The following is a 26,105-nucleotide window of genomic DNA, read 5'->3' as shown; positions in this document are numbered from 1 at the left end:
AATAAATCAGTACAGCAAAAAAGGAAGTTCAAACACACCCAGTGGACTGTTTTTATTCCTTATTATTGCACAATCGTTAACCAAAATTTCTGTTTTTCAAATAAATATATTACGCTTCTGAAATAACCATTGCTTTTTACGATTACATGGGTGATTCGCAGATTTCAATCAGGCCAATTTTTACCGAGCAAAAGAGACACATTTGAAAATGTCAAATGGTACCGTATGGTGTAAGGTCTACTTAATCGCAAATTTGGACAAGATGAAAACGGTATATTTCCAACTTGTTTAATTATCTGTATGAAATTTCTGGGTTTCTTGTTTCTTTTGTTTTTGTTCTGAAGAGCAATGTATTTTATTTCTCTCTTATCAGTATGACAATTTATTATCCTCCAATTTCCCTGATTCACCAATATCGTTGCCCGAAACTATACTGACCCAATACACGATTACTTGAGCAAATACTGTTGGTAAATCCTTAACTGCTATTCTTGTCAAAATCTTTAAAAAAGCTTTATTAAACGGAAAGGGCAAACCTTGACCGTGTATTATTTATCAACAGCTTAAAAATTTATGTAATTTTAAGACCAAAAGTTTAGATTGCTCAGATTAACCATAGAGAAAGGACACAGAAGGAGTAGCAACTCAGGCACTTGAACACGTTCAATGACGGTCGCCGCCGAGTCAGATGAATAATAGAAAACATTCCAAAAATGTCTGATTACTGCCTGCATCTTAGCCGGACAAGCGGGGCCAGTAATATCCCAGCAATTCTTGTATTTTTTATTGCAATTAAAATACAAATTATCGATGTGACCATAGAATAAAGGGAGAAAACTTCCTGATATTAGACCTGCTTTTGCCATCGTAAATAACGTAATACACTGTTCCATTATCCATGCAACGTTTGTAATTTTATTCTCCTCCGTCCAATACATCGGTGTTCAAGCACTTTGAACGAATTTGGCTAAAACTGGCCTACAAAATGTTCACTACTACTGGGAATCTTAGTTCATTAGCAACAAAATGCGCTATTTTATCACAGGGAGGGCTCCCTTTTTGTACAAATGCCATATTAAAAATGATTTACAAAACACAAAATCTTCTAAACAACTGGGCAATTTATTCCCAAAAGAACTCCAGTAGAAAGAGTTCATTAAGGGCAATGACTGCACATACAGATTTAGAGCACACAGCGTAATGCAAGCAACTGCGCAAGCATTAAATTTGAATTGTCATGAGATCATACCAAGCACCAACAAAGGCATGAATATTCAATTTCCTATACCTCAGTACGCAAAGTTTTAAGGGTGCAGATTACCATCGACAAATGGCGGCGACGATCAAAGGGTATAAAGGGGTTTCGTGGTTGTGAAACAGACGGTGCGTAGCAAGCGTTCGCTGCGCTCTTGCTATGGACATACCGGGCATGCCAGAAAGCAGTAATAGGCCAGATGTTACAGCTCGAGCAGTTCAAACTCCTGTGTCCTTCCTCTATGGATTAACAAGTAGTTCGTACTTTACTGATCGGTGTTGCCAGATTTCCTTGTTTTTGAAAGACCCTCCTCATACACAAGCACAAAGAATGTAGCGACTATGCACAAGTATATGCATCTGTAACGATTCGTGCTAACTTTGACGGCATTAACATATAAACTCATAACTGATACGATACAAATGAAACGTAGCTAGGTGAACAAAATGGTAAATCACACAAAAATACACTTATATTCACTGCTATATGCAAGTAACCCAACATTATCCCGGTTAAAACTTGTCGGCATTCGGGGAAATTCAACATCTGTATTTATCATAATTTGGTCATGCGGAGAAATCAAACTGTGAATTACAGTACATAAATGTCGTAAATGGCTAACACCTATTTTGTGTTAAAGAACGCTTTTAGTCCTCAGTTAAATAACGTCAAGGCAACACAAGAGCCAAAGAATAAGGTGGATGGCCAACTGCTACTCACTTACGCACTGAGCATCACTCACAATCGGGGACGTGTCTCTGACGCCAAAGCTAGTCGTGTTCGTGTTGGATCGCCTGAATTTGGTCCAAATGACAGCCAGTCCAATGATCAACAGCGACGCTCCTAAGATGATTCCAACTATCAGGCCGGCTAAGGTACCGGGGGAAAGTGTACCGTCTAAGAGAATAATAAAAAGAGATACGCATTGAGCATTTTGTTAACTGACATTTGGGAGTATAAGTAAGATACCGTAGGCCTCCACTGCTCAAATCAGGAGTTGCACGCACTGGAATTTCCACAAGTATTAAAGGATATGGTTCGTATGAACTCCACATTAAAAAAGGGAATTTGAATCGGTGAATAGGCCTTTGGTTTGTACTTGCTGGATCACAAATCCTGTAGAAAACAGAATGCTATTCAGGGAAAACGACTGGTATTGAGTGGAGGGTCTTCTCAAAATTACATGGCTTCACAGTAGCAACGACATCAGAGGGAATCAACAGCTTGTGTCGCAAAATAAGCATGATACAGTTCGAAGTTTTAAACATTACCTGACGTTGGTTTCGATGTCGGAAGTGCAACTGAAAATCAATCAAAGAATGCAAATACGATTGAGTGCACTGAATATCAAACAACTGCTTCCATGTGAGTTAGCCTTGAGCGTGACTAGCGTTATGGGTATACCAATTGGGTATATTAGCTTTCAGGAATTGGCCCCCAGCATATTTCAACTTGCAGTTCTACGTGATACAACTCAAAGTCATTTCCATTATCACCAAAGTCTGAAAAACATCCCAAATTTAGCCCTCCAGCTTGGAAAAACACAAGGCGCATAAAATATTACATTTTTGCATTCCCCAGGAGCAAAAGTGTTATCCCTCAAAACTTGGTTCAAGATCCGCCCTTACACCATTCTACAGATGCTGCGAGCAATTATACGTTACCTAACTCTTGTGTTTTTTCTTTGTATTGAATGTGGGGAACTGCATAATTTATACTTGGTAAAGGTATTGCATTTTAATTTCTTTCAGAAAGATTAGAGATTACTTAAAAATTTCATAAAAGAGTAATACCCTGCTTCAGAATTCAAAATACTAAAGAAGAATCAACGATACCAGTAAACACAGTATTAAAGCGTTTTAAAAGTGAAATGGTTATACCAGGAAAGATATGGGACGGAAGGGTACCCCCCTTACCTGTCCAATCCCTATACACACTGTAGACTATTGTTACCTAACACATCCCCCCTAAAAGTCTGTAAAGAATTGCTGAGATTCCGATCAAACCAACACAAAGGCGGGGGGGGTTCTCTCCGTCCCATATTTTGCATCAAATGGAAATGGTGGTGAGATCCCTGCCTTTCAACGCCCGCCTCAACGCCCGCCTTATTACACAGTCATGCCCCCCTGCACATGCCCAACAATGTTTCCCCCATCATGGACTCACTCTGGTCCCTCTTGCACACGTAACCAGCAGAAGACGTGCAGTTGACCATTCCCCATTTACCGGCCTTGAGTCCAACGCAGCGTTCTGGGCCGGCGGTAGAGTCCGGCGTCTCCCAGTTGACATAATCGACTGGCTCTCGTGTCTCGAACAATATTGGTTCCCACTGCAGGTTTCCTGTTGAAAGAAAACTCAGTTAATTGTTAAACTTGAAGTATCAGCATACAAACGCTCGTTTTTTCTATAGGCCTATATTTGTATCACAGAATTTGTGTTCCATGAATGGTTTTCCTTCCTGTTTGTGAAGTACTGAAGTCTTTATGCTATATAACTTAATCAATTTCACTGGATGTAGTGACTGGCCAACTAGTCTCATTATATTACCTTTAAAATCTCGGCTCATTCCAAGCCAAAAGGTCCCTCCGCCTACGGCCTTAGCTTGCTCCGTAAGAAATGTGTTCTCAGCCTCGCTGTGCACGGTGGACAGGTAGCAAGCATATTGCTTGTCGCAGATAGAACTGGCATAGCCCCAAGTCCCTGACTCTGTCTCCTCCGACTTGGAGACCAAGAAGTAACAATGGCTCCCCCATGCAATCCAGTCATCAAGGCAGTAACCTGTCACGTACGGCGGTGCAGTGGATGGCGGTGAAGCTATACAGAAAACGCGCAAGTTTACATAGGAACAACGGCGACACAATAAATTGGATGCTGAAGAAATTCAGTCCCTTTCTCCTTACATGGAATTTCAACCTAACTATAAATGCTATTTTGTTGTCAATGCTCTGTACAGGGTGTCCACATAAAAAGTATACCGAGATAAAAAGAAAATTACATTAAAATGTAATGTCAGATGTGCATTTCCACGAATGGTAGCCATGTGGAGGGCACAGAACATTAAACGTATGGTATAAGTAGTGAAAACAAAGCAAATTAGATTCATTCAAGTAGACTCCTTGATTTCAAGAATGTGTTCTTAAAGCAAAAGCCTTTCATATTCTGCATACTTGCATGGTCTACCCTTGTTAATCAAATATGCAAATTTGTCACAGTGCCGATTTCAGTACCCTTAACATCGGTCTAGTTTGTTCACTCATCTGTATCAATAACATCACAAGCTGTATACCATTGCAAAGAGGACATTCCCCCATTTTTCTATATATGAAGTAGTTTTGCCGTTACATGTACAGTAATTTTCATCTTGGTATATACTTTTGATGTGGACACCATTATTTCATGAGCACCAGGGTCATGCTTGTTGTTTTTACAAAGTGCAATTTACTACGCTGCATGTCAAAAAACTGTGGTGTACATTCAACACTTTGGACGCCCATACAAGAAAACGTTATCCTTTGTGGAGTGAATCTAATACCAATCAAACACCACAGATATTTCTTAGCAATATGGGCACCATTATTTTGCTGGTAATTAGATGTTTTTTTCTAGTTGTTCACACTTTCAAGAGGTATCCTTCGAAAAAAATCCATTCCAAAATACTTTTCTCTCAACAGTAAAGATGAAATGCACATACTAATTTATATTTGTTAGGAATTTGACATGTGACGTTTACCTCCTAAACACAGTTGCCATAACTTTGTTTACAATGTGATGATGAGAAGGACTGTGATTAAACTGCTAAGCACAATTTTGACAGTTGCGAGTAATTGCACTTGCGCTGACGTTTTGGAAACGAGGAAACAAAGGATCCGCTGTGATTGTACTTACCGGTGTTTTTGCATATGGTGGCGTGCTTCTCAGAGCATGCTGTATCGGACCAGAATCCCTTGTTATCCACGGCAACACACCCATGACCGACTGCGTTGGTCCCGCTGGGCTTACCGGCTAGCCAGTTTGTGTACAGGAACGGCCAGGAATCAAGCCAACGGAAGGCGTGCGTTTCCTGTCCAAACACAGGCGATAAAAAATGTGAACAAGTTCAATGTTTGATGATGACTCTTTCGACTACACGGTTTGGAATCAGTCAGGTTCAGTTGGAAGAAAATCGCACATTGTTGTGCATGAGACGTTTAATGTAGAGACCGTATTAATTTGTGGCTAACATTAAAAAAGCGACTTTTAGGATACAGAATTTCAATTTTCAGTTTGAAAGGTTCAGTTTGTCAAAGAACCTGCCATACATTTTGTTTTTAATTGTCTTTCCCATTCAACACACTTGAGATCACAAAATCGTGCTTTGCTATACCACAGACAGGGGCGAATAGTACACAAATATTGACTGCTTCGAATGGTCTTGTAATCAGCCTCCTTCATCGATCCACAGAGCATTCTACTTTCCCAAGGCGAAGGCACATGATATTCGTTTAAACGCAACGCCAGTGATGATGCGTGTAGTTCTTTGATTGCTACGGGTACAGTTCTTTTTGCCGAGGAAATCAAGACACCACAAACACAGAATGCCACTGACTAGCTCTCTATCAATTAAGATACAGAATTCTAGCACTCTTACCTGGAGTCCATGCCCTCTCGGTACACTTGTTAACGAAAGTAGTTCGTTTCATTTTTTTAGGGGGTTGTTTAGTTTTGTACTGTTTTTGGTTTTGTTTTATGATAGTTTCAGTGTTGACTGGAAGGATCTAATCATTGTCACCTCGTCCTTTCTCAGTCCAATCCAGGCATGGTTGGAGTCGTTCAAGTAAAGCATCAGCCTGGTCAGTGCGCCATCGTAGTCATCCCTGATGGTTGCAATGGTGTTGCCGTCTGACCGGCAGAATGCCACGGCATCATCAAATGACATAGATGTGGTGTGGTACCGGAAACAGCCGCCGTGGAAGCTGACGTATCCCGGTTGGTCACAGCTGTGAAGGTAAGCTGGTTGAACTTTGAAATCTGGTGCTGAAAAAAGTTTAAAGAGTGTGTTGTGTAATTAATTTGTAAGCGTGTTTAAAGCCTGAAGACTTTCGTAAGGCACGCTTATCGATATTCACGATAAAATCAACTCAGTCGCTTTCATCTCACGAATACTTGTAATCCCCTTTGTCCTCCATCACACTCACGCAAATTCTTTTAATTTTCAGGAATAACGAAGTCATACTTGGATATGAACACCAATCATAATAGTGGAACGTTTACGAATCTTCTGGTCTTTCTTACATGCATCTGTCGTGCAAGCGAAATTGGATTTGGTTTCACAAGGTATGTCTTGCCATCGTCCTGGGTCCAAGGTGTCATTACGCATGACCACACAGATGGTTTCCTTCAGTTAAAAAACAAATCACATGAAATAGTAGTTGACTGAGTATATCGCCAGAACAAATCAATTTCTTCTGGCGCAGCGAACGCAGCGAACGAGCAAAAATGCTCCGAAAATTACACCGACGAATGGATACGCAACAAATGCTCTGTATCAGCAACCTCATATAATTGAGACGGTCCGTACAGCTCTTCTTTTTAAGCCCATGGGCAGGAACTTGATTTTTATTAATGCCATTTACATTGTAAGTGCAGCTGTTGGTTGCGATGTTGAAACAAAGTTCGATAAACTGCAGTTGTTTAACCAAGTATTTCAAGCTTGTAACCTGCATAAGCTGGTCCCATTTTTACTAGCCTAAAATCTGGAATACAGTATTGCATTTTACATGTTGAACATTATTGTTTTCTTTATAATACAAATTTACTTGTTTTGGATTTCTTCTGAAGGGTAATTCTGTAGATAATGACCTACGTAGAATGAACCTTCAAGGGGGTATCACGTGAGCGACAATGACGTCATTGTGAGACAATCAACACTTGCCTGTCCCTAATAATGCACACTCTGACCTATTGGGCAAATGTTCTCAGGAGAAAGAAAAGTCGGGGAAATTTATTGTCCACAAAAAAAGAAAGGACCAACCCATAAAAACCATTGGGCCAGGCACATACCAGTGTACCAAACGTTACCAAGTTTATAGGTGTTTCGTCCCTAAACCAGTTGGTGTAGTCCAGGGGCGAGCCGTCGCTCCAATGGAACTGGTCGGTCGCACCGATGTTGCTAAGGCCGATCCAGAGCGTTTGGTTAGACGGTTCCATTAAAGTCGTCAGCATCGCTGAGAGAAACAGAGTTAGAAGGCACTAGGCATTTCTGTCCTTTGCTCGCAAACATGAGAACAAGACTTGACTTCAACAATTACAGCTCTGATGATTCCTATGGGCCAAAATTCATATTGTAATGACTTAAGTAAGGCTGAGTTCTATAGTAGCCGGATAGTGACAAGTACGGAAGTGTATTTAGGACATGATTAAAAAGTTTGACCCACTATTTCTCCCGGAAGGATTATTATAGTGTGCCCAGGCGAATTAGTATTCAGCCCAGGCAAATAAGAAGGAAAAAAAAAAGGTTTTTTACTTGTGTCCTAAATATGCTTCCGTAGTCAAAGGATAGGATACAAACGTTTTTTCCAACACATGCATTGGCACCAATTTTGGCGGACGCCATTTCAAACCTATCGGCTGCCACATCTAACCAACGTTTACCCTGTTCCCCAACGTTCAGAATGACGGCCAAGGACCCATCATTGTACTTCCTGCATTCGGCCGCGGCGTCCATTCTCGTCTTCATGTTCTTAGCTCCTGAGAATACCTTGAAGCACTTCGCCTTGGCCTGCACCCAGCCATCGGGGCATCCACCGGAGATGGGCGTTTCCGTGGGCGTGGCAATGGTCGAGGTAGTGTTCTGAAATTTCTTACAAATGAAGTTCTGTTTCACCCCGCAATTCAGGTTATTCCATTTCCCATCTATGTTTTGTTTTGAAAGAGAAAATAAGGAATAATTACTTTATTGTCTACAAAATACCTTGATTTTTATTTTGAAAATTTCTACTTAGCAATGCTACATGTTTGGGGAAAAAATTCGTTGATATATCTTCAATTAATTTCCTGATCTTTTTTGTTTGCATATGTGATTGTTTGGCTTCTTTGTTTCTTGTTTCCTGTACAGCGAGAAAAAAAACATCCAATTTACCCAGCATCATATTCATCTCGACGCACTTCTCTTCACCAGCAAAGTCATTAGGCTGCCCCTCGTCCCAGAAACGGAAATCAGACGTTACGTCATCAGACCACCTTAAAGAGACAGAAAATATTAAACCTTTTCTACGGGGTTTTGTGCTATTTATCCATTTCGTGAAAAATAAAGCAAAGCTGTCAATTTTCAACTTCGACAACTACGTAACCAAAGTAATTTTTGATGGCTTCTTTCATTTGCTGTTAATTTCAGTTATGGATACAAGAGCAGTGATCAGTGGCGGAGCCAAAGGGAGTACAGACGGAGCAACTGCTCCCCCCCTGGGAACTGCTGCCCCTCTTGCCCTACACCTTCTGGAATATTGGGAGTTTTCGAGGGGAGCTGTCGCCATTTTATTTTTAGTGCCGGAAGGGGGACTCTTGCTTCCCCTTCCCTCCAAAGCGCCTGGCTACGCAATCAGCAGTATTCATCTACAGTTTGGCGTGATCACAAGCAAAGACCGTATAGCGTATAAGATCTTTGATCACAAGTCTAAAGAATGATTCTTTTCTGAGTAATCTACTCACTCGTAAGTGTTGTCAGAGGTCTCCATTAAACCAATCCAGAATCGTGGAGACATTTGTAGACGCTGCCAAAAAATACAAAGCACTGAAGAAAATAATGTTTATCCGTCTATGATGCCGCCGGAGGTCTACACCCATTTTGCAGAGATTGAATAGAGGCTGAGTTCGGGCAGCTTGTTCTCGTATGTTCACGAACAGCTCGATTTGTTGTTCGTTGGTCGGCCGCTCGAACGCCGGGAACAAACAACCGGTTATCGCTGGTAGTTAGTGACAAGCAACATGCAACATGGCGGCGTCCATGTAGACTACGTTATTCGAGAGTTAATGTTTGGATGGGCCGAATTCTTTTCTATATAAACAGGAACATTTATTTCTGTGTTACGGAAAATAATTAATGTTAATTTTGCAAATCCTCCCATTGTCTATGGCTTTGGAAGCCATCTCTCTACCTTTTGCAGATGTTCAAAAATCAAAATCTCACGAGGTTTTCCGTGTGTTCCTGTAAAACCCCGACGAGGAGGTGGTGTGTGATCGTGTTCCGAGAACAGTGTTCTTGAGTCGTGTTCCCGCCGTTCGAGCGCGAGAACAAGAAACCTGTGTCAAGAACAGGCCGCCCGAACTCGACCGAAATGTTTGGTTCCTGATCATGTTTACAACTGATATAGCGAGACACTGTTTAATTGAACATGAAATGTTTGTTTCCCGAACATGTTTACAAGTGATATGCCGAGACAGTTTTTAATTGCTAAATGCAGTTTTTGAGGTGTATGAACCTCGAGCTGGACCAAGAGATGGCGCAATTTTCATAGCAACAGAGGCTCCTTTGGTGGGACCTGCACCTTCGGGTTCACAAACGACTATGAAATGTATGCGTATACAGGGGGTACTTCTGTTCACCTCAGAACAATTGGATGGTGCTCGATACAGTATCAACCAACAGGACTTTGCTGATCGTCCTTACCATGCTATTGATGAAGTCTTGCTCCGGTTGGCTGGTGATGGACGCCAGATACCCTCCCTGCCTGTTGCACTGCTGCTGGGCCTCTTTCCAAGTGGCTTGGTGTGTGTTGGGGTCGGACACCAAGTAACAATAGTCGCCGAACGATGCCCAGCCTGGTGTCCCAGAGCACACCGTGGCTGGGGAGGGGGAGGGAGGCAAGGAAAGGTCAGGGAAGTTCTCGGTGACGTGTCCGGGGGAAAGTTTCATGCCCCTTGCATAGCACATTCCTATTATGCGCATTCCCAACTGACATTTGCTGACATTTTTAAGACATTGAAAGTGCCGAAAGTATAGAAACGGCACCACCACGTTTCTTATTATACCAGTATCCATTTTACACCATCCTGCAACACCCCCCCCCCAAAAAAAAAAACTAAATACGACACCGGTAGTCGTAAGACGACATCAGGGAAGGTATGTTACTCAACTCGGATTTCCGCATACCATTGTTAATAAAGAATACATGTTCAAACACAAGGTAGTCAATGCAGAAGCTTGCTGAACAATTTATTTTTTACCAATGAATTATCTTATAAGTTGTCTTCCCGGTTGAAGGTCTCGTATAATTTGGCAGATGTTTTCCAATTTGTTGAATCTGAATGGTTATACTGTTCTTTTAATTAATTCCTTTACATTTCATTGCTTCTCTCCTTGCCCCGTAAGTACCTAAGTGCGCTCAAAACAAATGGACTTCAAGTTGAGGCCTCTGCCAGAACTGGTCAGTTTGGATGAAACCAAATTCATTGTGACATAAGGAAGGCAACTGCCTAGGAATTTACTGCCAACAAGATTGACTTACATTTAGGGGGGTCGTCCTCTTGATCTGTGGGAACCAAAAGATTCATAATACATTCAAACATTCTAGCATTCCAAATACAGGCATGGGTGAATGTATACAAAAGGTGCTGCTTTACTAAATCAAAATCGAAGCATTGATGTGGTTTTTTATGTAAAGATTTCATTGTAGCATGATATCGTGATTGAGTCTCTTTTACAGCGAACGGCGACATTTTCATGCCAAGTTGCTTTCTTTGACCCAGAATTTTAGAGCGGATACGCTTTTGACCTTAGTTTGTCGTTTATCTTATTACAGAAACACGGATCCAGTATTTCCAGGCGTTGTTCATATTCACTCACATTGTGGCATCGTGCAGACATGACTAGAGATCAGACCGCAGTCGACAGTCTTCCACAGCCCGTCTGTTCTAGTCCCCATCCTCACACATTTCTGTTCGTCATGCACGCCTGGTTCCTCTGGCGCCCAGTTATCATAATCTACAGTTGAGTCGTCTTCCCATCTAAAACTGTTGCGCACTGCTGCCCAAAAGGAGAAAAGAAATTTCAAGTCCAAGGTCGATCGTCTTCAATGCATCCGCAGACATGGCTGCTTAACAAGTGACTTACTGACGTACAATTTTGCTCACTGCGCTATTACCAGCAGGAAAGGGTTCACAAAATGAAAACTTTGCCAGAGGAAGTCCTCACTGCATGATCAGACTTCTTAAAAACTGGGCAAGCTTACCCTCGTAGTCCCTCTCCAATCCGATCCACACGGTCACATATCCCGCGTCTGCCGCCCTTTTGCGGATGAACTCGTTCTGTTGAGCAGTGTGGATGCTGACAAGCCGAGATCCGAAGTTGAGGAAGCAGTCGTACTGCGCTCGGTTGCGGTTGAGCGGAGTGGATGAGGGCTTGAACAGGTAGCAGTCGGTGCCATGGGACTCCCAGCCGTCGGGACATGTTCCATTAATAATTGGTGCAGCGGTTGGGGGGTGGTGGCCTCCTACAGTACAGAGATTGGTAGAGTGAACGAAAAGCTCGAATGTGGGGTAACTTCTTCCACAGTGGGCACAATGCTGCAAAGGAACTACCCTGCAGAAGGTATATCTCTCGAAAGAGCTGGAGCCTTGCATAATATAAATGAACATAAACTACCTGTGTATGTGCCAACTACTTTGAGCTTTCCCTAAATCGAAAATTCAGAGAGATACAACATAAACATAATCTGTGTGCACGTGGTTGTTGGTGGGTGGGGGTGTGAGTTTGTTTCTACATTCAATTGGGGACCCTGAACAATAGAGGACAATAAGGTCCCCAATTGACAGAGGGTCCCCGATTGACAACTGTGTACAAAACATATGGGTGGTCTTCTGAAAAAGTTAATGTACAAACAAAAGAGGACCAATAGGGGGTCCCCAGTTGCAGGCAAATACACACTTGGGTGTGTGTGTGTAGGCTCTGGGCATAATGCCAACTGTGCCCATTGGATTGTCTGTTCCTGCGTTTAAACCTACTTTACATTACAATACCCTAACGCGACAGAGGGCGCTAGGCACAGGCGCTGGATAAGATTATAGATGGCGCTTCTGCACGGTAACGGAGGCGGGCAGATGTACAGTACATGTATACTTTTGTGTAGCTGTGTGTTAAGCGAGCACGGCGCATAGGCTCCGCCTCGTGCGTAGGGCGATTGGTTAGCAGAAGTCACTGCTTAACAACATGCAGCGCGCGCGCAAGCGTAGTCGCGGCAGCGGCCAGCTCGCGAGGCTATATAAGGCGCGACGGGAGCACGTGTTGCGGCAGAACCTTGCATTTGGTTTGATCCTGCTGGTGTAGGCAGAGCAAGCAACTGAGAGAGCGTGAAGGTGAGGCCCTCGTACGTTGGGTCGTTAGCGTGGCTAGTTACTAATCCCAAGTAGTGCGTATGTTGTTAAGGGGCTTGGTAGGTTGAGGGGCTATTTGGTGGTGTGGTAAGATCTAAAGCTCCTTGTGGGAGCTTTCGTGAGTGGCGTAACCCTTAGATAGCCCTTTGACTTATTCAGGTCCCGGTGGCACTAGATGCACACAAGTAATTGTGGGGCCCACTGCTCCAGGCAAAGTCTAGTCGCACAGTCCTCCCATTAAGACCGCCCTATACTGGTGTATTGGTTGTGTGAAAGATTGAGGGGCATTAATGAATAAACCATGTCATTTTGTTGTTGTACACGAATCAGGCATCCAAGGGTCGTTACTCCGAGTCTCAGGCCGTCTTATTTTGTGAGTCACGTGTTGTTTTAGTTACGTCACGAGGCACCGGGCCAATTACGTCAGACCTTCTGGTGCCTAACAGCCCAGTCAACAGACCGGGACGGTATATATACTTCCATTCCAACGGACTCGTCTCTAGCCGCTCAGAGACTTTCCAGTACGTGCTGTCCGCCGTCAGCCTTGAGGAGGAGGGCGCCCTTGCCTTCGTCGGAGGGCGTTGCGCCACATTACATTTTAAGGTTCGCCTTTGCTTGGTCTTGACTGGGGTGGACTAAGCGGGGCCTGGCCAGATTAGGCCTTGCTAGGCTGTAAAAAGAAAGGTCTGGCTCGAGCGGACAGCTGGTTGTGCCGATAAAAAGTGCAAGTTTTGAGGGAGAATTAGGAATTAGGCAGATACTCGAATGAGTTTAAGTTCGGCTGGGCCTGGCAAATGTTACTTCTTTGGAAGTAACTAGATTTCACGATGTGATGTGACTTAGGCATTACAACATTAATATGTGAAGTAATTCACTTCTTTATGAGATAGTGACGAGGATTCAGAATTGGAGGCACTCGGTCCATTTTTTTTCTTCAACGTACATGCAATGTCGGCCGGGCCTTTTCCCCAAAATACTCACCGATTCGGCTCTTGCAGAAAAATGGGTATTCCCGTCCACAATCCCTGTCAAACCAAGCGCTTTCCTCCCCCGAGGCTTGCAAGACCGTGCAATTCAACCGACCCTTGTTATAGTTGGGGTCATACTTGCTCCACTTGGTAAATGTTACCGAATAACCGTCCAACCATTTCAGCTGGTTTGTCACCTGATTGATGCAACAAGGAAAATTAGGTCTGAACTGAGTTTGTGTTACTGTATGGATTTAAAGCATCAATTCAAACTGCAGGGGAGGATATCTCCGTCCAGTTTTAATCGATTTTATTTTCAGATAAATGATGAAAATGAGGGATAAAGGGTCTTACCCCCAAAACGTACATTTCTTGCAAAATGTTAAGTATCAACGCAGGGGGCCGAGAAATTCTGCGTTTTTCTTTGGTTGCAATCAGGCCGTACATGTAAATGCCCACATACACACGATGTTCTTTCATATTAGTTTGAAACTTTCCACAAGTGTAGACGATGGGGTCAATATTTCGCCGGGGATTGGCCTGGGGGATGAAAAACTACCTAGGGTTAAATACTCCAAAAATTGGGGGGGGGGTGCTGGACACCACTTTACACTAGGGTTCGCTGCCCATGATGTATATGTCATGCATACTTACACCCCTTAACCTTACATCAAAACAGCGATTTCGAAGCTTCTGTACTTTTCCCTTTTTTAAGTGTATACCTACTGACTTGAAAAGTTCACAAAACTGAAAATGTGGCGGGGATCCAGTAGCTCATCCCGCATGCCCAAAAGTGGCCCGCCTCACAGGATTTATGCCCCTATGTATAGAATATTGTTTTGTTCAAAGTTTATGCTAAGTTTTATTGAAATGAATTTATAGACAACTGAGACTGCAAAAGACAAACAGATATGCTCTTAGGGGGTTAAATATGGCCCTGGGAAATTGAGGAAAATATAGGCCTCCATCGGGCCCAAGTAGGCTAGGGGCCCAATTCAGAACAATAGTTTCAGCCATTCGTACCGGCTCTCTCCGTAAGCCTATCCACGCATTGTTTGTGACGATCGACCTGTTCTCGATTTGCTGGTACAACATGTACTCCATGAAGGCATTGTCGAAGCCATTATCAGCGGTTGCTAGGAAACTGTCTACTGGGGAGTCAGTCTGACACACTTTCTCTGCCTCCTCGAATGTCCTGGGAGTCGTATATAGCCGGAAGCATGAAAAGAAATAGTCGGTGTAGTCTGCCAGGCACTCAGATAGTCTCTTGTGCGTTTCTAAATCGACTGAATGGAAATATTAGGGTTTTTACGTTTGGTTTCAAGTAGTTTTATTGTAAGTTTTACAAGGCAAATGCGTTTAAACCGTTTTCAAATGGTCTTTTTTCCTTTTCTAACAGGTCACGCTGCATAGCAGGTTTATCTGTTACACTGTTACACTAAGTTTGCAAACCTTATGACTGAACGTACGTGCTTTAACCTGACAAATATAGGCATTTTTCTTGGAGCACGGGGCATCATACCAGCGGCCAGGGTGGTAGCGGTCATTGAACAGTTCCACACAGTCACTTCCCTGTTGGAAAAACCAACATTTCATGTTTAATAGAAATTCTTTGCTGATAGTAACAGCGTTGTTCTACTCGACCCCTGAGGGATTATTACAAAGAACAGCAGACAAGCCTAGCGCTTTATCATGGGGCAGCCATCTTGTAAAAGCAATGCAACCAAACTGAGGCTAATCCGAATCTGTTGTCTAGGGCTAGGTCTAGATCCATACTCAATTTGAAATATGTGGAGACGCGTAGACAATAGACCTAGCCGTAGCTCTGGAAGCCACGGACACGGCCTGGGGCTAGAAGGAAAAATGGTCTGTTTCCTTTTATCAAAAGTTGTATTACTTTTGTCATTTATTTAGTATACAGGGAACAAGACAAAAATGGCAATGGCAGCATTATGACAAAGGTCTAAGGCTGCCTTCGTCTACTTTTCCCACACCCCCTTATTCTGTTAATGTTCATTTATCATCACTCCCCAGTCGTCGAAATGATCTACACCTTTGTCGAAAAGAAAAATTCACAAAATGATAATGATGAGACAGGTAATAATTATTCTTTGAATAATAAATATCAGGTGATAGATATCAGCTGCTTTTAAAATGTCGGAACAAGGGCAGAAAGAAGGCAGTTACAGTCACTGAAACAAATCCATCTTTGGAATAGTGGAACAAGACAGTCTCTAGCGTTACTTCTAAAGCAAAAACGTCCGCGTCGCTGAAGAGTTGGTTGGATTAAACTATTAACGTTGGGGCCAGTTCACTATATAACAAGCTTGCCAGTCCAGGTTGTCTTTTAATCCAACACTGTTGGGGATTTTGCTGTCTTATATTTTCATTACTTTGGCCATCGGTTGGTTTTTTTTTCAGTTACATGATAGCATGGGTTTGGGAGTTAATGTGCGGTCCACAAAGTGAATGAGACAGCTATGAGATATAACAATGATAAAATTGAAGTGTTCTTATCAACAAGACCCCCCGCAATGAAAGGTTAATGGCAGATATTTATCAAACATCATTGGGGAGTGACAAGTTGCATATGTTTGGGCCCTGTAAAACACGCAGTATGGAAATCAAATGTCTTTCGTTAAAAGTTACTCTTTTACACGTGGGTGCATTGTAACTGACTTTGGCCTAATAGACTGTGGCCTTGTCGTCGGCCTCGAATGCTGTGACTCGGTCTTGGCCTTGGGCTCAGAGACCCATGGCTCTGACTCAGCCTTGGCCTCAGAAATCATGGGCTCGACTACAGCACTAGGCCGTCGTTAGATTCGCCTTAATGGGTTTGAAGAAATTTCTTGAAGGTCAGTGATCGCCGGGGACCTTTTCCGGTTTTACCATTTTTCTCACTTACAAATCCAGGGATGAGGCCGAAGCCATCTGGCTGGAATGGTGCCCAGTTTTGGTATCTCAACTCGCTTTTATCCACCCATTGGAAACCAGGCTCATTTTCGTCAAAGATACCTTGGGATAGACCGATCCACGAGTTGGTGTCAAACACGAAGCCCGAGATGGCTGTGAGCAGAGCTGTGGAGAAGGGTTCAACAATAATTCAAACAAAATAGCTAGACTAAAATTCGCAGCATTCCAAAATTAAAAATGGGGTCTAAGTGGAATAATAAACATTTATGATTTGTCAAAGTTAAATCATCCTGTCGTATTTTGTAGAAGTACTTATCATTTTGTGCTTCGAATTTTTTGTGAGACTTTTTAACTCTTTGGGAATTATTCGTTTTCTTTGCACTCACGGTCAGCCAGTTTTGCCAACCACTTGTTGGAACGTTTAAAAACAAAACTGAGCTTTTTAACCGAGACAAACTTACACTGCACTTCCATTCGACTAATGACGGCCAAGGTGCCTGTTTTACCGCGAGGGTCCAAGGCCTTACAAGCCTCGTTGGCTTCAGTGAAATTAGCCCGTTCATCAGCGGATATTCCCCCAGCGATGTAACACCAAGGGCCCAGTTGGAAGTACTGCTCGGTCGCTGTCGGCGGGCACGTGCCTGTAGAACAGTATACTTCCTCCATTGGTTTATGCATAATATGCATTTTTGATTGTAATCCAAGTCCCATGATGCAATGCAAATTTGCATGATGGGATGACAAGGCTAATAAAATCGTCTTCACAATAAAATGAGATCACGCGCACGATTTAGGTTTTTTGTACATGTCCCTCTAAAGGCTCCATAAGTTTCCAGGGTTTTGTTATATTGTTTTAATCGTTGGCCTTTATATAAGACGAGGTCAAGAGAAGTTCATCCTTTAAAATCTCTGATGTACTCTCTGAAGTGTTCAGCTAAATTCGTTGAAAAAGTTGAGTAAAATTCCCAATTCGTAACCTTTAACATAATCACATACTATCACATGATAGCCCATCCCCCTCCCAAAAGTGGGAGGATATACCCCCATCCCCCCTTCAATTTACGCCCATGCATTTCTCGATCACGGAAGGCCTTTTTGAGGGCATGATACATTCTGATTTAAACAGGGTTATGTCACACTTCCCATGATCACACCGACTCTATTACAACACTTTTTTCTGCAAAGCTGCACCGATATGAGAGACTGATTGATGACACTGGACTCGTTCCACATCGATCAGCATCATAGGAGGAAAAGTAGTGACGAACTCAACTCAGACTTCCAACTCCAAGTGTACCAATCCACATGAGTAAGTTGTACAGCATATAATAATGCACCCTCTGGAAATATTTTCAAAGAAAGCAAAAGCTTACCATGTGAACTGCTCACTAAAAATCCGATGCAAATCAAGGACTGGAGAGCTTTCATGTTGAGATTTTGTCCGTGGAAATCTGCGGCAAAAAGGTATGACCTGTCTGGTTCGTACAATTCATTAACAGAGTAACATTAACTCAGTAAAGGCAACTTAGTATTTTGCTAATAGGTTCATCGTCCATCATCAGCACTATCAATTTAAACTTTAGCATGCAAGTCCATAGTCATATTTGCATTTACTTTGTCATTTGTCTTTACCTAAGCGCACAGCCTTAAAATGATGGCATATTTTTGTTAGTGTATCTGCACCTCCGTTGAAAGTATGCACTAATTTCCTGCAAAAAGCTCTGTGTTTCCAAGAGATGTAAGATTTGAACAGATTTCTGGCGGGATTTTTTTTTCCAAAAATTGGTTTAGACGCCATGAAAGATGTTCCATATCCATTCGTCTTGTTTTACCGTTGTGCCCCATTACGCCTCCATAGGCCTAATGTCATCTCTGCATAACTGCATTTGATAATAAAGTGGCATTTCATTTGTAACAATTCAAAGTCCTTGCTACAAAGTAATATTTATATAGATCTGTACACCTTTTAATACCAGTAAACGAAACATGAACAAGTTTCTTTTCTAAAATGAGCCAGGTTTGGCGGGAAATGCTTGGATTAGATGTAGAATCCTATGTCCTATCAAACGTCCTATAATTTAGTACAAGTTATTCAATGCATCCATTAGACTAAACCACATTCACTTGCTCTCGTGCTTTTGAAGGCAGTATCGTTACTAGGAGGGGGCACAGGGAAGTCACGGACCCCCACTCGAATACCGTACCCCCCACCATGAAATTAAAGACGGAAAAAATTGGTGATATTCCGCCTAGGTCAGTCTTTAAACTGTGACCAAACCCATTGAGGGTCCCTAAATGCCTCCTGCAAAATATACCCCAATCACATTGCTTGAAGATATGGCTTCAGTGAATGTCCTTGTACTTGAGAAATATTGAATTACCTGTTTCTATTTTATCGAACAAAATGTATAATAAAAATCATATTTTATGCTAATCAACCCACACCACCAGTAAAATATAAAATTTCGATTATTTTGGATCAATGTAATTTGGTCTACTTTTTTGAGTCGCAGCCTCCACTTATTCTGTGAAATTTCTTGCACAATAACATCGTTCCGTGAGTAGTGTTTCATTATCCGCATTTAATACTACACTGACATAATATTAATAAGATTAAAATCATCGCCAATTTTGCAGCTTGACTTATAATTATCTAAGTGTTCAGCATAAAACAACATTTTGAGATTAAAAAACAAGAAGAAAGACTGCTGTGATCGCATAATCGACACAATTACCTCTACTGTTGAAGTCAATGCATGTTATCAGAGTTCAAAGAGCGAGGGGCAGAGGTCCGAGGGCATTTCAACTTTGTTTTTGATCAACGGGCTGAGATAATATGACCTGGGTACTGATACAACTCCAGTGACTATTCTCATTGTTGTATAAACTTTTACACGTCCACTACTTTTCTACCACGTAATCTTCACTGGAGCACTATTTCAATTTTACCGAAAATGTTCCTCAAATGTGTGAAGAGTTAAACTAGAACCGAAAAAGAACCCCAAAACAGCCTGCGTGTCAGACACGTTGATCCACATGCAGACTGAGGTGGGAGTAGCCGAGATGGGCTAAGTGGCACGCGGGTGAAACTCGCCAAAACAGCCCTCTCTCCCGGTGAACGGGTGTACAACAACGAAATGAATGGTACCAATTGAGAAAAATATGAACCGTGCACTGCGCATGTCTTTAATCTACATTATGTGTAAGAACTCCTTACTTCATGCGATTTCACGAATCATCTTATTCTGATTTGCTGATTTATCATTTTAATTTCTAGTTGGAACATTATATCTTACCAAACCATTTTGACCAAACAACAGAGAATGAAGGCATGTTATCCTTTAGGCTATCAAGTTCAAGCTATCCTTATCGCAATAGTTTACTCTACTCGGTACACGTAAACGGCACATTTAAGGCGCCTTTCCACATGCACGTCAACACTTGCGCCATGCGTTGCATATCCGTCAAAATCGCCGCTCCCCGGACGATTTTGACGGCCAAACGCAACGCATACGTGTGTTACGTCGATGGAGTTGATTACGCATCGTATGCGCAACGCACCCCAAAAACGTACACGGAAAGCCGCCTTTATGGTTTTGCTTAAACCTTTCATGATGCGTAGGCTGAGTAGAATGTAGAGTTAGTTTTCATCCTTTCATACTACACAAGATAGCCTGTGTTTTTACGTGGTGATGACATTTTTAATAAATTCTTTATATTTTATCATAAGCAAATCAATAAATCGTGCCAGCAAAAAACAAGGCAACATTTCCGGACATTTACTATCTACGTATTGTTCCGATCCAGAAAAACTCCAAACTATTTAAGAATGGCAATTATTCGAAAGTTGGTAATCATCAGCCGCAATTGCCGCTTTCTTCACGTTAGTGATGTGTTCTTCCAATTGTGTTTTGATACTTGGAGAGACACTATTTTGGAATTCCTCGAAGAGTACAACTTCTTTCAACTCATCAATTTTGAGAGAACGATACGATCGGTTAAAAACAATTTCCTTTTGTCTAGCAAATTCGGCAACGGTCTGGCCATATGATCTAGTCATTTTTCAAAATTTCTGCCTATTGGCCTCAGGAAGCAATTCTCAAGCAGTCAAAGTAGTTGTTTTTAACAGTAGTATATATTTTCACTACTCTGTTCCTCCAAAAGTGTGGCATGGAAGTTTTGAGCCTTATCCACAAATGTGCTTTGCAAAAGCAAAGGCCAATACTTCTCGGGCCGATCAAACTTTTGGGCAGTTTTCTCAAAAGACAGGAAATATGTTTCAACACCCTGCTCACTGAATTTTGAACCCTACATTTTAGCTAGATCAAAGTCAGTTGGAATTTTTCTTTGATTGTTCCTAACTCCAGTTCTTTCATCTTAAGTTCATGTTCGAGTTCAAGCCTTGGTGGTTTGGCTTTTTCTCTTTCTCGTTCCCTTTCTATTTCTTTTGCCTTTTTCTCATTCTTCTTTTTCTTCTTTCTTGCCTTTTGAACTCAAGTCTGAGCCTTTTGTTTCCAGCTGAATTTTGGCAAGCTCATTTTCCCTACCGGTAGCTTGCACAGAATCCTGAATTTCAAGATTCAATTTTTCGGCAAGAGTACTCACTAGCTTGGGTTTCTTGACAGCCCGCCAAATTTCTAGATGAAGGAATTTACCGACTTCGTGCAACTCTTCCTTTGTAGGCTGTTGCTATTTACCGTATGACAAATCTTTAGCCCAAACGAAAGCTTGTGCATCGAACTAAGCCATGATAAATTGACAATGCAGTTTAATAGCAACAGTAAAAAGAAGCGTGTAACCTTGTTTGACAATTAGAAAGAAGCAATTGACTTGTTTTTGTTCACTCCCAAGCGGGCCCCAATTTGTTACGATCCCAAAAACTCCGAACTATTTAAGAATGGCACTTAGTCTAATGCTTGAATTTTCTCCGATGCAACAAAGAAATCAAACAAGATAACACTGATATAAGGAGCATATAAACAAGTATGATTTAATGAGAATCTTACACTGTAAAAAAAAAAGAAAATGCTTCTTAAAACTAGTTAACAATGATAAGGACTATCTCATATAAACAAGGTGTTCTTATGGGCGAGAGCTTCACAGGCAATACAGTGAAGAATGCTGGACTCCACAGATGGCAAAAAACAGTCCAGTCCTTGACAGTGCAGAAATGAGCTTTAACGGAGACAGAGACCACGTCGAATAAGAATGACCGGACTGGAGACCTAACGGCGAGGGCGTGATGACCGTTGCAAATACGGGACTTCATGCTCCCACAAACTGGAACTGATTCAGCTCACAAATTGTCTCTCCTGGAACAAGATTTAGCTTTGCATTTCACTCTCGGTCTGGACGAACTTTTCTTACAAGTGTCGCTCCACAGACGACTCGCCACCACAGGTTGAAATGGTGCAGAAGTCAACAAGTCAAAGACTTCTCACAGCCTGCGTAAGGTATAGCATTGCCTTCTAAAATCTCTCTAGCTGTGTGCGTGTCTCTCTCTCGTCTACCAGAACCCGTATTTTATAGTCTATAATTCTTCTAAAAATTCTGTTTCATTACGTAAGTTTCTTAAAATAGACCTCTTAGCATTACTTAATCTAACAAGAATTCTCTAGAATGTTCACTACACAACTAGAAATGATGTAATCCTACAGGAAACCTCCAGAGCGTAGAACGAGAACATTCTGGACTACAGTGAGGTCATTAAACAGGGACTGGGTGAAACTCGGGTCACACACGGAATTGAGTGCGGTACCATTACATAATTTGCCACACGTCGAGAGACTGTGTGTGTATATTTAATCCACAGACAAGAAATAATCGGAGTAAATTATCAGCATATATTCATTAAAAAAACGATTACTGCCTTCGAAAAATCGAAAATGAAATTTTAAAACAAAGTTACGTGAAAAACCAATTAACCCCAAGTTGCATGCGATTGCTTTATTTTACGAACACCTATATCTGAAACGGGGTAAGCGCCAGTTTGGTACTTTTTAAAATTCTAATAATCCTGGTTGCCCAAAGTCAGTTTCGCTGGGTTCTATACAGTCCAACACAGTTTCATAAATCAGTATAGCAAAAAGATTACGTTAAAGCACACTCAGCACCAGGAGACTGTTTTCATACAAGGTATGTAAAGATATTGATATTAAGATATTGTCCCTAAAGGTGATTCGCAGATTTCAAGCAAGCAAAAGGCACCCACTTGAAACTGTCAAATGGTACTGGCATGGTGTTAAGTCTACTTTATCTCAAATTTGGACACGATGAAAACGGTACATTTTTAACTTGTTTAACATCTGTATGAAATTTATCGGTTTTCTTTTTCGGGTCTTGAAGAGCATTTATTTTTATTTCTATTGGATCATTCTGAAAATTTATTATCAATGTCCTCGATCCATCGCAATATCGTTGCCCGAAACTATGTATAGGTTCTATGATTACTTTAGCAAATACTGTTGGTAATTCCAGAACTGCTATTTGTCAAGATTTTAAGAAGCGGGGTACGTATTATTTAGGAACCGCCTAAGTGTATATAATTTTAAAAAGCAAGGGTTTGTACTCCAGAGATTAAGGGCAAGTGGTTTGTACTTTACCGGTTGCTTTTTCCAGATTTTTGAGAGCCCCTCCTCATAAACAAGCACAAAGAAAGAAGCGACTTGGCACAAGTGTATGCATCTGTAAAAATCCGTCGCAACTTTGACACCATATAGACTCAAAACTGATGCACGACACAAATGAAACGTAGCTAGGTGAACAAAATGATAAATCACATACAAATTAGAAGGAACATGTACGAACTTGGTTCTATTGCGGAACGATCAGGTGTTAAAAAGTCTTAACCGATAAAAATAACTGAACACGACGTGCACATATGTAGTTAAATTGACAATGGTTTCAGGGAATAAACTGTAATTCGTCTGAACCGTCGGTAATGAAGCTCTACAGCTGAAAGTGCCTCAATGGCACTACAAAGTGATCTCACATTGGTGTGGGAGTACATGCTATAGAATCTCCAGCTTTTTTTTCCTAAGGATTAGGTAGAATAATCGATTTGATGGATTCAACATATTTCTATTCACTGCTAGTGAACCAAACATGATCTCGGTTAAAACTTGTCAGCATATGGGAAAATTCAACATCTGTAGTTATCATTAGTCGGTTATGCGGAGAGATCTTACTATCGATCACAATTTACATCGGTGCTGTAAATGGTTAGTGCCTGTTTCGTGTTAAACAGCACTTTTGGTTTTCATTTAAAACCTCAAGACAACACAGTCTTGCTCATGACTTCGTCATACACTCGGGATCGGACGCGCCACGATTTGCAGGCTCCCATTGGACGATCGCTGAAGTTGCGTGTTAACTTCCCGTTCCACAGTTCCATGTAAACAGCTGTCAATGCACATAACTCTATGTGCAGTGCATGTGTAGTGGGCGTGGTTTAAACTTTTTAACTTTTTCACACTTACAAACCTAATAGCCAAAGAATAGACCTTTTTACTAATAAATTCATAATTTTTCACGCAAGCGCAAAAATGGCCCTGGAGGCAAGAAGTAAGAGCGGGCCATTGAAAAAGTACAGGGGTGCGATTTCTGGCTCTGTTCATTTTTTCTTAAAAAATCCCATTTGATCGTTTTTGCTATAAAAACAGCACAAAACACGATCGTAATGTCTTTTTACAGAGCACTTAAAATCCCACTTAGATTAAAAACCTTGTTTTCTAAAGAGAAAAATGAACAAAAGCAGAGAACCTGAGAGAAAATGATAAAAAATCACACCCCTGTAAGTTTTCAACGGAACGCTTGCGAATAATTTTTCCGTAGGTGGGTGAGTCAAAAACATGAATTATTCATGAGGTCTACTGCCGAACTGAACTCCAATGACCCAGCATACGTACATGTACCGCCTGTGCACAGTGTACGTGTGTCGAGTTAAAAACTCTATAGACCGATCCAGTGGCAAGAATCAGGAGCACATTGAGGGTGCGTTTGCGCGGTTACTCCTGTTAACACGAGTAGGATGCGTGCACATTACACTTGGGCACAGGAGTATACTCCCCCTCTAGTGAGAGTATACCCTCGGGTCGTACTCCAGCCGTTTGAGCGCTCAAAGTATACTCGTGTTAACGCGAGTAGCTCGCTCGAACGCGCCCTATATGATTCTTCATCAGCCAACGGGAGCGCAATGCTAACCAAAAACAAGGGTTCATCGAGCTTAGGAATGTGCGCCTGAGTGAGGGAAAGGTACACCGCAGTAATGGCGTCAGCAAATCGGTCTATAGGCCTAAGACGTGTGTGGGCATGAAGCTGGTGTGAGTGACCGCGATCCGATCACTTGAAGTTTTTTCTGTGACTTTGTTGGCTACATTTTGGGTAGTTGCAAAATGTGAACTGTCCCTTGAAGTCGACTAGCCTTTATTAATCTTGGTAAACAATTTTTATTTTCTTTTATCTAAACACAAGTCCAAGGTCAATTTCTATATCCTAGAAATTTAATGTCATCACCAGTTTCTGAATAGTTTATATGTACTGTAGTTTGGTTTGATTCATGGTTTGATAGAAATCCTGTGTAGAAAACGAAATCCAATTTTGAAACATCAGAAGAAAGATAACAATTGCGCACATTGGAAAATCAATATTTGCAGAGGACAGCATCCATGTATTTTTAACCAAACCCTTGACAACAGTTTAAATGAATGGTGCAGAACTAAATATAACAGGAAGCGCTTCATCGAACGCAAATGGTTTTGGAGCGAGATGAAGTCTGTATGTACGTGTCCTTTGCTGTACGTAGCAATTATTGAGTGAATGAAATGTGGTTTAGTGCAGCACTAAACCCCGACCAGATCTTCACTGCCACTGCAGCCAGACCTGCGGATTGCGCATCGGCCTAATCAGTCAGAAGCCAAGCCAAGAAACACGTCCGGTACCGATTAAAACATTAGTCAAGTTTAATAATACAGGCAAAGAAATGCACAACCGAATTTCAGTACTTCATGACAGTTGGCATCTTCTGACATGAATAATCTTAGCTGCCAGCTAATTGCATTCATCAAAATTAGGTCAGCAGAGGATCGCTTACAATCGGGGATGTATCTCTGACGCCAAAGCTAGTCGTGTTCGTGTTGATTCGCCTGAATTTGGTCCAAATGACAGCCAGTCCAATGACCAACAGCGACGCTCCTAAGATTATTCCAACTATCAGACCAATTAAGGCACCGGGGGAAAGTTTACTGTCTAAAATAAAAGATAAAAAGAGATACACATTGAGCATTTCATTAACAGACATTTTGAATGAGTAAGATACAGTAGGCTAAAAAAAAGCCTCCACTGCTCAAATCAGAAGCTGCATGCCCTGGAATTCCCACAACTATATCAGGATATGGTTCATATGAACTCCACATTAAAAAAAGGGAATTTGAATCGGTGAATAGGCCTTTTGATTTGCACTTGCGGGATCACAAATCCTCCAGAAAACAGAATGCTGTTCAGGGGAAAGGCTGGTATTGAATGGAAGGTCTTCTCAAAATTGCGGCTTCACAGTAGCAACGACATCAGAGGGAATCAACAGCTTGTGTCGCAAAATAAACACAATAAAGCTCGTAGTTTTAAAC

General features: G+C 41.7%; 2 protein-coding genes across 2 annotated transcripts in view; both read right to left on the bottom strand.

The window, feature by feature from the left end:
* Positions 1-27: 27 nt before the first annotated feature.
* LOC110978083 (macrophage mannose receptor 1-like) lies at positions 28-25,707 on the bottom strand. Its single transcript, XM_087139660.1, has 22 exons — positions 25,574-25,707; positions 17,856-17,933; positions 16,944-17,123; positions 16,475-16,647; positions 15,039-15,141; positions 14,593-14,855; positions 13,583-13,766; positions 11,461-11,721; positions 11,076-11,252; positions 10,738-10,761; positions 9,900-10,075; positions 8,942-9,003; positions 8,373-8,473; positions 7,886-8,146; positions 7,313-7,458; positions 6,527-6,629; positions 6,024-6,268; positions 5,141-5,315; positions 3,803-4,069; positions 3,422-3,595; positions 2,527-2,556; positions 28-2,152 (listed from the first exon to the last, which is right to left on the bottom strand). Exons 2-22 carry the CDS (start codon positions 17,908-17,910, stop codon positions 1,968-1,970), a joined length of 3,345 nt encoding a protein of 1,114 aa, XP_086995786.1. The 5' UTR covers positions 17,911-17,933; positions 25,574-25,707; the 3' UTR covers positions 28-1,967.
* LOC147798283 (macrophage mannose receptor 1-like) overlaps positions 21,448-26,105 on the bottom strand; it is a 28,660-nt gene continuing 24,002 nt past the window's right edge. The window contains exon 23 of the mRNA XM_087139661.1: positions 21,448-25,728. Coding sequence (XP_086995787.1) covers positions 25,550-25,728 — 179 coding nt within the window. The 3' untranslated portion in view covers positions 21,448-25,549. The remainder of the gene's footprint in view (positions 25,729-26,105) is intronic.

This window comes from Acanthaster planci, linkage group LG08 (assembly GCF_054643075.1).
Source record: "Acanthaster planci isolate LZ-2023a linkage group LG08, COTS_SCS, whole genome shotgun sequence".
Classification (NCBI taxonomy): domain Eukaryota; kingdom Metazoa; phylum Echinodermata; class Asteroidea; order Valvatida; family Acanthasteridae; genus Acanthaster; species Acanthaster planci.
Note: the sequence above shows the minus strand (reverse complement) of the source record. Positions and strands in the feature narration are given on the sequence as shown.

Bases quoted from the DNA above. Each gene is read 5' to 3' on its own strand.
- LOC110978083 (XM_087139660.1), bottom strand. From the start codon at position 17,910: ATGAAAGCTCTCCAGTCCTTGATTTGCATCGGATTTTTAGTGAGCAGT. The intron at 15,142-16,474 runs GTAAGTGAGAAA...TTTTTCCAACAG, and splicing joins TCGGCCTCATCCCTGGATTT to GGAAGTGACTGTGTGGAACT. The intron at 11,253-11,460 runs GTAAGCTTGCCC...TTTGGGCAGCAG, and splicing joins ATTGGAGAGGGACTACGAGG to TGCGCAACAGTTTTAGATGG.